The sequence below is a fragment of the Rhodnius prolixus genome, unplaced genomic scaffold, assembly GCF_049639745.1.
Source record: "Rhodnius prolixus isolate KJV_2025 unplaced genomic scaffold, Rpr scaffold_3, whole genome shotgun sequence".
Lineage (NCBI taxonomy): Eukaryota > Metazoa > Arthropoda > Insecta > Hemiptera > Reduviidae > Rhodnius > Rhodnius prolixus.
Window position 1 is genome coordinate 32,436,589 of NW_027411603.1, and position 13,108 is coordinate 32,449,696.

At 35.7% G+C, this 13,108-nt stretch overlaps 1 protein-coding gene across 13 annotated transcripts in view; it reads left to right on the forward strand.

Annotated features, from left to right (window-relative positions):
• Positions 1–13,108, forward strand: part of spri (Src homology 2 domain-containing protein sprint) — a 577,619-nt gene that overhangs the window by 545,280 nt on the left and 19,231 nt on the right. For 10 of the 13 annotated variants that reach the window (XM_074124869.1, XM_074124867.1, XM_074124870.1 and 7 more), the window contains 5 exons: positions 5,749–5,943; positions 9,036–9,223; positions 9,409–9,500; positions 9,623–9,766; positions 12,321–12,458. In XM_074124869.1, the coding sequence (XP_073980970.1) occupies positions 5,749–5,943; positions 9,036–9,223; positions 9,409–9,500; positions 9,623–9,766; positions 12,321–12,458 (757 nt within the window). The remainder of the gene's footprint in view (positions 1–5,748; positions 5,944–9,035; positions 9,224–9,408; positions 9,501–9,622; positions 9,767–12,320; positions 12,459–13,108) is intronic. The other 3 variants (XM_074124877.1, XM_074124868.1, XM_074124876.1) reach the window with 1 other exon arrangement.

Here is a 13,108-nt window from a genome sequence, read left to right on the forward strand (position 1 = left end):
GGCAGTATCGTCAGCATAGGTGAGAAGAGTAGTTTGAGGATGAGTAGGTATGTCTGAGGAGTAGATTGTGTACAGAATGGGGCCTAGTATGCTGCCTTGCGGAACTCCAGCGTCAGCATGGCTGAATGGAGAAAGAATAGTTCCTACCTTCACTCTAAAATGTCTGTCAGTCAAGTAAGATTTCAAAATGAGGAAATAGGTGGCTGGAAGGATGGTCTTGAGCTTCCAGAGAAGTCCAGTGTGCCACACCCGATCGAAAGCCTGCTTCACATCAAGGAACATCCCAGAACAACACTCCTTCTTCTCAAGGGAGGTGGAGATTACATCTACAACTCGATGGCACTGCTGTATGGTGGAGTGCTGTCGCCTGAATCCAAATTGGTGATCCGGGAGAATGTCATTAGATTCAATTATTGGAAGAATACGTTTTAGCAGGAGTTTTTCAAGAATTTTTCCAAGACCTGACAGTAAGCTAATGGGACGATGTGACGTCGGGAGTTGTGGAGGTTTATTTGGCTTAGGTATCGGAAGTATAATGGAAAATTTCCATAGTAGCGGAAAGTAGGTGGTGCGGAGAGTGGCGTTGTAGATTGAGGTGAGTAAAACTAGAGCTTTTTTAGGAAGTTTTCGAAGGATGGTTGGAGTAACGAGATCAAAACCGGGTGCTTTTTTTAAAGGAAGGTATCTAATAATATGTTTAACCTCTGAAGGGGTGAATGGCTTTGGAGGAAGCGAGAGAGGAAGAGGAGTATCAAGATCTTTTAAGAGCGATTCTTGGAACTGAGGATTGACTAATTCAGAGTGAGGAGTAAAGACAGAAGTTAGATAAGATGCAAATAGGGAAGCTTTATCTTCGTCAGAGGAGGCCCACGAGCCGTCATCACGACGAAGTGGAGATGCTACTGACTTGTATGAAAGGATCCTTTTTGTGGCTGTCCATAGAGACTTGTCTTCAGTCGATAGAGATGAAGTGTATTCTTCAAAGCGTTCTTCTCTTAGTTGTCTAAGTTGGTTTCTAAGTAGGTGAGTCAGTCTGTTGAATTCTCGTTTGTCAGATGGATAGCGGGTGCGTTGCCATTTCGCTCTCGCACGCCTCTTATCCGTGATGAGTGTCCGAATGTATAATGGTATGTTAGTCATGTGAGTTCGTTGTGCTACAGAATGAGTCGAGGATTCCCAGATAGAAGTCTGTATAGAAGTGGTTAAATGTTCTACTGCATTGTCCAACTCTTCAGCCGTTTTAAGGGAAATCCGTAAGTTCAACTTGTCTTCCAGTTTTGATTGGAATTGCTCCCAATCTACTTGTCCACATATAAGAGAAGGTTTAGGTATGGTAGGAAATGGCCTTATGTCAAGTGTAAGAAGAACAGGACTGTGGTCTGAGGAGAGTTCAGTAAGTGTAGAGATGTCAAAGTGATGAGATATATGAGAAATTACGAAGAAATCGAGAATATCAGGAAGTTTAGATAAAGATGTCGGCCAATATGTAGGTTGATTAGGTGAGATGCTGCTGTAGTTTTTGGATAATAGGACATTAAGAAGTACCTGACCTCTTGGATTCGTAGTGCGACATCCCCACTGCTGGTGCTTTGCATTGTAATCTCCCCCGGAGAGGAACCTTGGACCGATGGTGCCAAAGTAGGAAGCAAATTGCTCTCGGGATATTGATTTGTTTGGTGGGCAGTATACAGCTGCAATACTGAACTTGTATGGAAGAGCAGTTAAGGAAATTACAGAGGATTGGAGGTAGTCAGTTGCTGTTGAAGGAAGGCTATAGTGTGAAAGGCTGTTGCGAATTAGGATCGCCGCACCTCCGTGGGCTGTGTCGTCCGGATGGTCAGTCCTGTACGTTTTGTAGTCAGTGATGTAAAAGTGAGATCTACTAGTGAAGTGAGTTTCTGTGAGTAAAGCTATGTCAATACGTTTGTCGTGTAGTAGAGTGTCTAGTTCGTCTCTGTGGGAGTTCAAGCCATTGGCGTTCCAGAGAAGAATAGTTAATGAATGTTGAGAAAGGATATTTAAGGTTTGAGGCATGGTAGAAGTTGAGTTATAAGAGTGTTTAGTAAGCTAACTAGAGGAGTAAGAAGTGATTCAAATCTTTGGAAAAATGAGTTTAGCACTGTTGTTATGTTGTCAGGCTGTGAGTTTGGAAGTTGAGAAGGAAGTGAATTTGGATGAGTATGAAGTGAATGTTGATGTGAAGGATGTGACCTCACGACCTCCGAGTAGGGTAGTCCTCGAGTAGTAGGTTGGTAAGAACGGCGCTGCTGAGGTAGCTGTTGTTGTAGGGGTGGCCCTTGCACTGTAGTCTGCTGGAGTGTAGGAAAATCCCTTTGTGTTGGTATTTTCGAGATCGGAGCAGGTGCCCTTGAGGGAGTCCTTTGGCCACGAGCAATCTGCCTTTCTCGCTGGATTCGTTGAAGTTCTTTGTGTACCTCACAACCACGAAAGCTAGCGGAGTGCGGCCCAAAGCAGAGAGCGCATGTTGGAGCAGTATCTGGTGGCTTGTTGCATTGATCCCAGAGGTGAGGTCCTGCACACTTAACGCATCTGGGCGCCACATGGCAGTAAGCCCGCGTGTGCCCGTACTGCTGGCACCTTTTGCATTGTACTATCTCCTTCGTTTTGTGCGGTTCTTCTACTTTAACCACGGTGTTGAGCAGCCTGGTGACATTAAATATATTTTTGTTGTTGGAGTCTGGCTCCAAGTCAACAAAGAATAAAGGTAATGGATTTTTATTTAAGGGGTGACGAACGTTAGTGATGTTCCTAACCTTAAATCCTATGTATTGTAGTTCTTGTTGAATTTCCTGTGGGGGAACAGAATGGTGAATATGTCGCAGGACTACTCTGAATGCTTTGTCTTTCTTTAATTGGTAGGTGTGATATTCTATGTTATTTTGGTTCAGATAGTGAACAACTGTCCTGTAGGCTTCAGATGTATTTGTCGATACCAAAATGTTTTCAAGCCTCGATTTGCAAGAGTAATTGTCAGAACCTATTAGGTTTCTGAGGTCGTTGTTCAGACCAATATAATTATTGATTTTATAGATATATAAGGGCGGTGGCTTGTGGTCACTCATAGATGAGTCACCAATCTCAGGCAAAACACTGAACTTATTATGGGTAGCGAAATCGGAGACAAATTCTACTTCCTGTGGTTGGGGCTGGCCTTGTTGTTGATGTTGTAGGGGGCTTTGTTGTTGCTGAACCTGTTGGTGCTGATGCTGTAACTGAAGATGTTGTTCTTGTTGTGGTGGTACTAATTGTTGCTGCGAAGTTGAAGCCTGAGAGGGGTGTGAGCTTCGCAGACGAGTTTGAGCCGTTGAAGCTGCTAGAGAGCTCTTCTTACCCTGCTTTTTTGATTTAACTTTCCCAGGAGATAAATTCGCCATTTGTGACGATCTTTTAGTTTTATTAAGAGAGGAAGCGGTGGATTCGTCTCCTGAGGTAGAAAACCCTGTCATATCAGTATCACTTAGACCCATAGTCTAAGCTCTACTGTAATCACTTTCTTTCCCTCTTCTGCAAGAGTAGGTGTTTAACAAAAAAAATATTTTTTTTTTAAATTCAAAATAACTTACCTAACCTAAGAAAAAAGTAAATTAATTAAAGCTAAACTATTTACAAAATTGTCAAATTTTCATCTCACTTCAATGTCAAACAAAAGATCCAATAACAGTAAATAAAACAAAAACAATTTAACATTAATTAGTCACTTAAAACACTTCAAAATAATTAATAGTTTAAAGAGCAAAAATTAAACACACTGACGCGAACAATAGCGAACCAGCTGATTCATTTTTAATACTTTTGAAAAGTTAAAATATGATTTCTTTTATTTGGATAAAATAATATTTTTGGGTTTTTCACCACAAATCTATTGACATAACGCTGCTGTGAAGGGCTAAATATCTGGAAACTCCATTTATCATACATCTGTCAAAAAAAAAAAAACTTCCAAAATAGAGCAGTTGTTTTTGACAGAATTGATACTCATTCTTCATCTCATAACTTCCATTATTATTGGTTTAATATTTCCGCTCTTCACACGTTTCTGCAAATCATTGGAATAGACAGAATATTTAAAAATGTGCCGATTAAATTTATTTTGTTTTCTTTAATCGATTAACCACCAATGATTTAATGAACTGAGAATTCTATTAATATTTGTGTGGTTTTGTTTCATTTAATAATTAAAATTATGAGAATGTCTGTGGTCGTGGAATCGAGAGGTGCCATAAAAACATTATTATTTTAAATTAGTTAATGAAAATTGGAAAAGAATTTTAGCCTCTTTTGTTTTATCAACTACTTCAAGAGGAGGCAGTGCTTCATTTCATGTTCGATGTGATGAAAAGGAGAAAAGGTTCATCACTCAGGTTTCTGAAAATTTCCAAATGACGTACCTTTAAAATAGCAAATATTCAATTCTGATCTTACGAATTTCGGCGTTGTTTATTTAGCTTATGATTTCGAGTTTGTTATTTTTGAATCTATTTCAATCCCACAATTGTAGTAATGTACTGTCGAACCTCTCAATAACGGACACCGGCGGGGGAAAGCAAAGTGGCCGCTGTTTGGAGGTGGCCGTTAGAAGGAGTGTAGGCAATTTTCATAATGAAAAAATATGAGTTTTTTTCCAAACATATATTTAAATATTGTTTATTATTAATAGATTTAAAAACGTACATAATTGCATAATTATTTAGCTATAAGATATGCATCAAAGTTTTCTTAATTATCCAAAAAATGTATCAAAAAAACTACATATTATTAACTTAATTAATAATTTTTATAACACTTTTTATAATAATCATCACATTTATTCATAACAATAATAATTTATGGTAAAATTATCATCATAATACCATCTATTATTAGAAAAATAGAACAAACCTTTCGGCAAGTTGACTATAGCTCGATTTGGTTTTTGCAAAATCTTCCAACACATTTATTTTCTATTCTAGATTTAACCACTTTCGTTTGGGAGACATATCAGAAAAAATAATATTGTTCGTCCAAAGTAATATTGAAAAATGATTAAAATGGTACAAGATGTATGGAGCTTATCGTCGCCTAAGAAGTGATACCTCGTAACTACAATTTCAACGAAAATTACATTTTTATATATAAAAAATGAATATATATATAAAATTTATTTTATATAAATTACACTTTCATGACGACAGTCACACTAATAGTTAATATTGAAAGAAGAATTACTGTATGCCTTAAAATGAATTTTATATCCTGTTTTTTCCTTCTCCTGTAAAGTTGATATTTTCTAGTTACAAGGTATCACTTCTTAGGCGACGTTATATAGGAAACTTTAGGAAAAACCAGAAAAAAACAAAAACTTGAGAGGGAATAATACTTTTTATCACCGCGTCAAACGAACTTTTAATAATAAGGTGGTCGTTGGTGGGAGTTGAAACATTTAATACGTTGCCCAAAATCAATGTCCGCGGACGCTATGTAGAGTGTAAGTTAGACGGAGGTTCTTTTATATAGAAAGTGTAAAGGGGTAAAACGGGGAAATCCAAAAACTGTCCGTAAATGGAGGTGGTCGCTAGTGAGAGTGTCCTTTATGGGAGGCTCGACTGTACCTTCAATTATATTTTTGGGGAAAAAAATAAGATATTTCGTGGTTTTCTAAATAGCTAACTTATCCCTTTAGGTTACCATTGGGTCCTTCAGTTGTGTAAGTCCTTTTAAATTCCATATTTTTTTTTTTTTTTTGTACAGGTTGATGCAGAGTGCGGAAATCGTGTTAGTGGAGATGAATCTTCAAGGGAAAGTTCTACTGAGAGCGGCTGTGAAGAGGAGACACCATGCGACATTGGTCTCATGGAAAGATTAATCCGGAGTCATCCAGTATGGTTTCTGCCAGGAATACAAAGAGCCGGTGCTTTCCATCTTCTACAAGGCAAAGAGGAAGGGGTAAATATCATTTATATTTAATGAATGTTTTCATTTTTGTTTGTCAGTATTAGGTAGAAGGTTCATAGGCCTACCGTCGCCTTAAACAGCAAAAATAATAATAATTACTTGAGAAAATCGTCTTTTACTTTTACGTATGAGCCAAAAAAAAGCGGAGGTACTATATTCTAGTTGGTAACTAACACGAATTATCCTAAAAAATTTTGTTACAAATGAGACACCTTGGAACATGAAATATCTAAATCATTTAATTAAAATAAACATAGAATTACAAACTTAATAACAAAAATTGAGTAATAACAGAATGGGATTTTCATTGTAGTAACATTAAAACAGTTTCTAGGAATGAATGAATTTGTTACAGTGATAATATTATCTGTGTATGTCCGACCCTATTTTGATCAACATTATGTTGGCGTTCAACTATTTGTAATCTGCTTCCTTTTTGTTAATACAGTTGTGTCTGCACCAAATTCACGCTCTCCTAAATGAATTGAAGGGAAATCTTTCAATATGTTTTTTACTACAGTTCTTAATTCAGAATAGAGTTTAGAATATTAGATTAGAATAGACAGTTTCTTTAGTCATCAATGTTGCCAACCTGTATTTAATTTAAGTACCACTTTTGGTTATGAATTCAATAAATTATTTTTCTTGCGATTTTAAAGAATTTACTAGCTAAAGCTGAAAAATGATTCAAAATGTTATTCATCATGTACAATATGATTTAAATCAAATTTTGTATTCACAACTTATAATCAAAAGCTGAATTGGTTTAAATAGGTCGCATACATGAACCCCTACGAGGGTCGTTTGAAAAGTCCGTGCAAAAATAAAAACTACTTAATTTTTTGGGGTAAACCTTTTTTATTTTTCAACATAGTCTCCTTTTAGGCTTATACACTTCGTCCAACGCTGCTCTAGTTTGTTGATCCCTTCCGAATAATAGGATTTGTCCAAGTCTGAAAAATAGCCATTCGTTTCTGCAATCACCTCCTCGTTTGAATAAAATCTTTTTCCCACCAGCAATTTCTTCATATTGGGGAACAAATAGTAGTCCGAGGGAGCCAAGTCTGGAAAATAGGGGGGATGTGAAACGAATTGGAACCCTATTTCCATTAATTTTGCGACCACAACTGCTGAGGTGTGAGCTGGTGCGTTATCGTGATGGAAAAGGACTTTTTTGTGGGCCAATCGTGGGCGTTTTTCTTGCAGCTCAGTTATCAAACGGTCCAATAACGATGAATAATATGCACCTGTAATAGTTTTACCCTTTTCCAGATAGTCGATGAGGATTATACCTTGCGAATCCCAAAAGACAGTCGCCATAATCTTTCCGGCCGAAGGAACGGTCTTCGCCTTTTTTGGCTCAGATTCCCCCTTGGTAACCCATTGTTTAGATTGTTCTTTGGTCTCAGGAATGTAGTGATGTATCCATGTTTCATCCACAGTGACGAAACGACGCTTAAAGTCATGCGGATTCTTCTGGAACAGCTGCAAACCGTCCTTGCAACACTTCACACGATTTCGTTTTCGGTCAAGCGTGAGCAATCGCGGCACCCATCTTGCGGATAGCTTTGTCATGTCCAAATGTTGATGCAAAATATTATGTACCCGTTCATTCGAGATGCCCACAGCACTAGCAATCTCACGCACCTTCACTCTTCTGTCAGCCATCACCATATCATGGATCTTATCAATGATTTCTGGAGTAGTAACCTCAACAGGGCGTCCAGAACGTTCAGCGTCACTTGTGCCCATATGGCCACTCCGAAAATTTTGAAACCACTTATAAACTGTTCTAATCGAAGGTGCAGAGTCACCATAATGTTTATCAAGCTTCTCTTTAGTCTCCTGAGGCGTTTTGCCTTTCATAAAGTAGTGTTTAATCAACCCACGAAATTCTTTTTCATCCATTTTTTGAAAATCACTCGACTTCCTCGATTCAAACGAATGCCAAACACAAAGAAATAGACCGATCTGGCTGAAACTTGGTGTGTGTTCTTCCAAGAGATGCTACTAACTAAACATAACCTCGATACGCGCCAGTGGTGCTGTCTCTCTGATTTTGCACGGACTTTTCAAACGACCCTCGTACAACTTAGCAAAGTCAAAGAAACTTTAATTGTTCAAATATAAATCTATCAATACGAATATATAGGTTCGAAATTGTTAAACTTAGGATTCCTCGTCAATCTTGAATTCTAAGTTTAATAAATCTATCTTTCAGCTAATTCTATGTATTGTATTAAAGGTGGTATTATTTTGGTTTTGTTTAATTAGCAATGTGAGCAGCTTAACAGCTAAAAAGTAATTGTAAACAGAAATTTTTAGTTTGATTCTAAATGACCACTCCTTTTTTCGTTTGGAAGAAGTTTTTTTGGAAATTGACCGAGAATCTTTTTGTTAAACAAAAATCTTTATTGTTGCGGTTTCGGTTACATTTGGTGAACTTCATCCGCAACTCCTTTCAAGTATAAGTTATCCTCTATTCTACAGTAGAGTCGAATTCTTCTTCTTTTTTTTTGCTTTATTTATTTATTTATTTTTTTTTTTGGCATTGGCTTTCGCCATACAGCCAGCATCGTCTAGGTGCTTATCATTAGAATATCACTCACTCTCCATTCTTACTTATAAATACATTCACTTCACACATTCATCCCTCTACTATATACAACTATTTACATAAACTACAGCTAATAGATAGATCAGTACTCTATATTCCTGCCATCCTTATAGCTTAACCGAAATTAAAATCACGTAATCCTTCTCTAATCATTTTCTTCCATTCATTCTAATCGGCTATAACTTTTTAATAAACTCATATCTCATTGCTAGCTCTACTGTAGATTTAAGCACATAGATGTTGGTGGAGAATATTATGTCTTCGTAGCGAAATGGTGCATCTAAATACCTGTATATGTCGTCAAACATTCGTTTCCTTTCTACCACATAACGTGGACATTATCATTATTATATGTTTGTAGTATAATTTCTGTTAGGAAAATTTAGATAATTAATTTATTATTGAAAATAGTTTTAATCAATTTCAAGGCTAGAAATGGAAATACTTACTGATTCAATTTGTTTAGAATTTCGTTGTGAGACAGTCATCTCAGACGTCGACCATGGCGATCTCTGTTCGCCTTCCAGCTGGTAAAGGTCCTTACATTGAACATTACCTCATTCAGGCGGGACCGGATGGCCAACTCAGTCTGGAATCCAGTGATAATAAGTTTCCCAGTATTCCTGGCTTAATTGCGCATTATGCACAATGCTGGTAAAGTATTCTGTTTGCATCTTTTGCCTTAATATAGAACCATTTGGCTAAAGCAATCACTTTTTTGTTACTTTTTTTTTAACAAAAAAAAGGTGGTGTAGACCCAGTTTTGGATTTATTCTTGTCGTGGTGGGGGTGAAGGTTTTTTTTGACGTGTGTTTAATGATAAACTGTGTTGCTTTCAGTGACGAGCTCCCAGTCCAGCTGACCCTACCTAGAGCGATTAGAGATGCGAAAAATCGACAACAGCTTTCGTCTCTAGCACTTCTTGGCCAAGGTTTGTAAAAATCTCTTATTCCACAATATACTAATATTAATATTACTGTAGTTAGAGTTATTAATTGTGTACTTAATTTACGTACTTTAACTAGAATATAATCAAATATTATTTAATTTCAGAATTTTGGCGTTATCCTATGGCAAATCCACGCCCAACCCAAGCTATACCAGAGTCACAAGCTCAGCAGGCCTCAGAATCCACAACTGGACTCAATAGCTCTCTACCAAGCAGTCAAGCAAGCTCTCTGAGCAGTTTTGGCAGCGGTAAAAATTACTTTAAATTATTTTCAGTTATGTTAAAGTGTTGATAAGTTTAATTACAATTGTAAAAGAAGAAAAGGTTGTATTTTATGTTAGGTTCTTATAAGTATTCGATAGAGATAAGACTAACTTAAATTTTGAGTAAACCTTCATGCTGCAGAAGATTTTTGAGTTTGACTAGCTTAATAATGAAAGTCATTAATAAAACCTATCTTTTATTTCGTGCATTTTTGGACGATCAACCCTTAGGCAACTGCCCCACCAAATTATTAGAGTCAAAGGCTCACAATTAGAGCCTGACAGGCTTCCTATCTCTAAAACCTTTTCTATAAAAATTTAATACAATCTTAATTCGATTTTTTTAATACGATTGAATTTTAAGAAAATGGTAGAAGGAATTTGTTTCTCAGTTTGTTTTATGAACATTGCATACAAATGATTGATTTTATGATGTAGTCCTATCGTAACAGCTCAGAAGCATGTAGATATGTAAGAAAGCCGGTTGTAATGTCCTTAACTTTAGTGCAGACTCTCGCTGTGTCGAGTCAACAGATTTGGAATTCTTCTAGCTCTAAATCTGCATTGATTTTTTTAGATTTACATTGATTTTAAATTCTTATTTTAAAATACATTATATTCCATTACCTTATTAATTATATAATCAAATAATGCAAACAAGTTTTGAATCTACTAAAGATGGTTGGGCTTACCTAACAGTCCTTATGGATTTCGAAATTACATTCCAAAAAAAAAAGAATCAATGACAAAAAAATATTCTCAAATAATTAAAATTAATAAAACAGATGAATTGGGGAAGAGTGTACGCCGTGTGAAGCCTGTCTAGTACTCGCTCAACAAAGTAACATATTACTTGAAAAGAATTCTTCCAACTGTCAGAGAAACAACCCTGTAAATATTGCAAAAGTGACAGTAAAGGAAATACCTCTATAATTAGGCCATATCATTGTCTTCACTTATACAGAGAAAAGACTTAAGATGAACTTAACCAAATCAAGGAAGACAATGTTATAAACGAAATTAAATAAAGACAATAGTTTTTCGAACAGAATCTCAAGGGCATTCTTACAAAACTCATGAGTAATGCGGTCAGTGCCCGAAGCATTATTATTCATTATTTTACCGAAATCAGATGTTCATGCACTAAGTGACATTCAGAAGCTCAACTATATAAGCTTCATTAACGAGCGTTCACCTGCAATGTTCAGCTAATTATTGAAATGTGAAACTCCTTATGACATGGATATATTATTTATACAAGATTTTTTTTGTCTAATTTCTGAATTGATTGAATATGTTTCGTGGTTCTTTCGAGTCCTTACAGTTCTACGTCGCTGTATCAAAGAATTGAAATTATTATATCAAACATCTGATTTTATATTACATACTAGCTATTTGGATAGGAATTCTTAACTATCAGCGAGTTGATCTCTTTCTGAAAAGCTATAATAATATTTCATTCTTCCTTGAGACAAAGACGAATGAACCATGTTTTTAGGATTCGCATTAGAGACAAGAAAAGAAGCTGTAGGAGCTTCAGTGAGAACTCTAACCCTGTTGGACATTAGTTGACAAATTTGTTAAGTTGGTCTTTTAAACCTCAGCCAAATTCATTTATTTAAGGTCATTATTGTTTTATTGTGTTATAATTAACTTTGAGTGGAAATTAATATTTTTATTAATAAAAAGAGGTTTTTGCAATTTATTATTGTTTGGTATGTTTATTTTCTCGACATAATCTTTTATTTAAAGATCCATGAGATGTTCTGTGCCCTAACGAATTTACTATTCACGCGGAGTAAATTTAAGAGGCTGCATCCTAATACCAGCTGAAAAAAACATGTCTATTTCTAGAACATGAACCACATTTCGTAAACCAGGAATATAAACCGAGAAATTAAAATCGGTTTTCTTAAAGCTGTTTTTAAATCACAAAGAAAGCGCTCTTTTTTGGAAGAGACACTGTCTAGTCGTTTTAGTAATGTATCGGCTCCTCCCTTTTCTAAGGATTTCATCCCTAAAGCAACACAATGGTCGCGTGGAATTGTTAAGTTATCTGCAAGTTATAGAAAGTAATTCGTACTTCTCTTCTGCCTCGGAGGAACATAGTATTGTTTAGGCATCTTTTCTAAGTTTTCTTCTGATTTTTAACTGAAGAACATGGCCTTGTTTTCCACTTTTTTAGCACTTCCTTCTATTCTAGATATTACATAATATTTAATTTTACTGCTCGCAAAATTGGCTAATAAAAGATTTGTTAAGCCACATGTTTTATTATATTCCTGGCGAGATATTGCCTTTATTATGCTTATTCTGGTTACTGTGGTAGAATGGGGAAACTTCGTTTTTCAAAGTTTGGGGAACCATCGTTAGCATTGATCATTGCTTCAGCCACATCTTCTACCTTCTACAATATTTCAGACCATGCAAAAGATACATAAATAAACACCGTCTTTTTATCTGAAGATGATTGTTATCATTTCAAAAATTATAACATTGGCTAATTTGCTATATATATATTTTTTGTAATTTTTTCTAGGAAACAATAATGCAGGAAGAAGTCCTACAGGAGATCCTGATTCAATAGTGCTAAATCTATCACCTCTCAATGATCAAGCACAGCCAACAAGTTTGCTTTCAACATTCAAAGGTTCACCATCTATTTCTGAATCATTAGGTATATTCACTAGCAAAAATGCTTATCAGTTATGGCTAAAGCTTTGCATGCGAGTAGTTGATAAGTTTCTGTATATTAGTAACGGCAATTTGATGCTTAAATTCGGAATTTACTTCTTTTCGAATTAGTTGAAACAAATATTGTCCCTTTTTATTTTCTTAATTTCTGATATGACATTAATATTGTTTTAATATTTAGTTTAGGAAAAGAATAGCGAGGAAATAGTGTAAATACGACTAATCTTACTAATAATGTTTCATTTGTATTTCTGTGTATTTCTTTAATATTTTATGAACCACTTAAAAATCAGTAATATTTTTCAACGTAGTATTTGTACAAATTAGTTTCTGAACAATGTTCTCAAAGAGACGACTGCCTCTCATCGAAGATGTGAGTTTAAGAAGGGAATTTGTTAAGCACATAGTTTTATTTTTGATCTTTTGTTGATTTGTTTTCAATGACCTGGGTCATTGATGTCCCACTAATTATACGCCTTACAGCTAGATATTAATTCGTTCATTCTGAAAACTGGTCACTTAAAATCATGTATACATACGAGGGTCGTTTGAAAAGTCCGTGCAAAAATAAAAACTACTTAATTTTTTCGGGTAAACCTTTTTTATTTTTCAACATAGTCTCCTTTTAGGCTT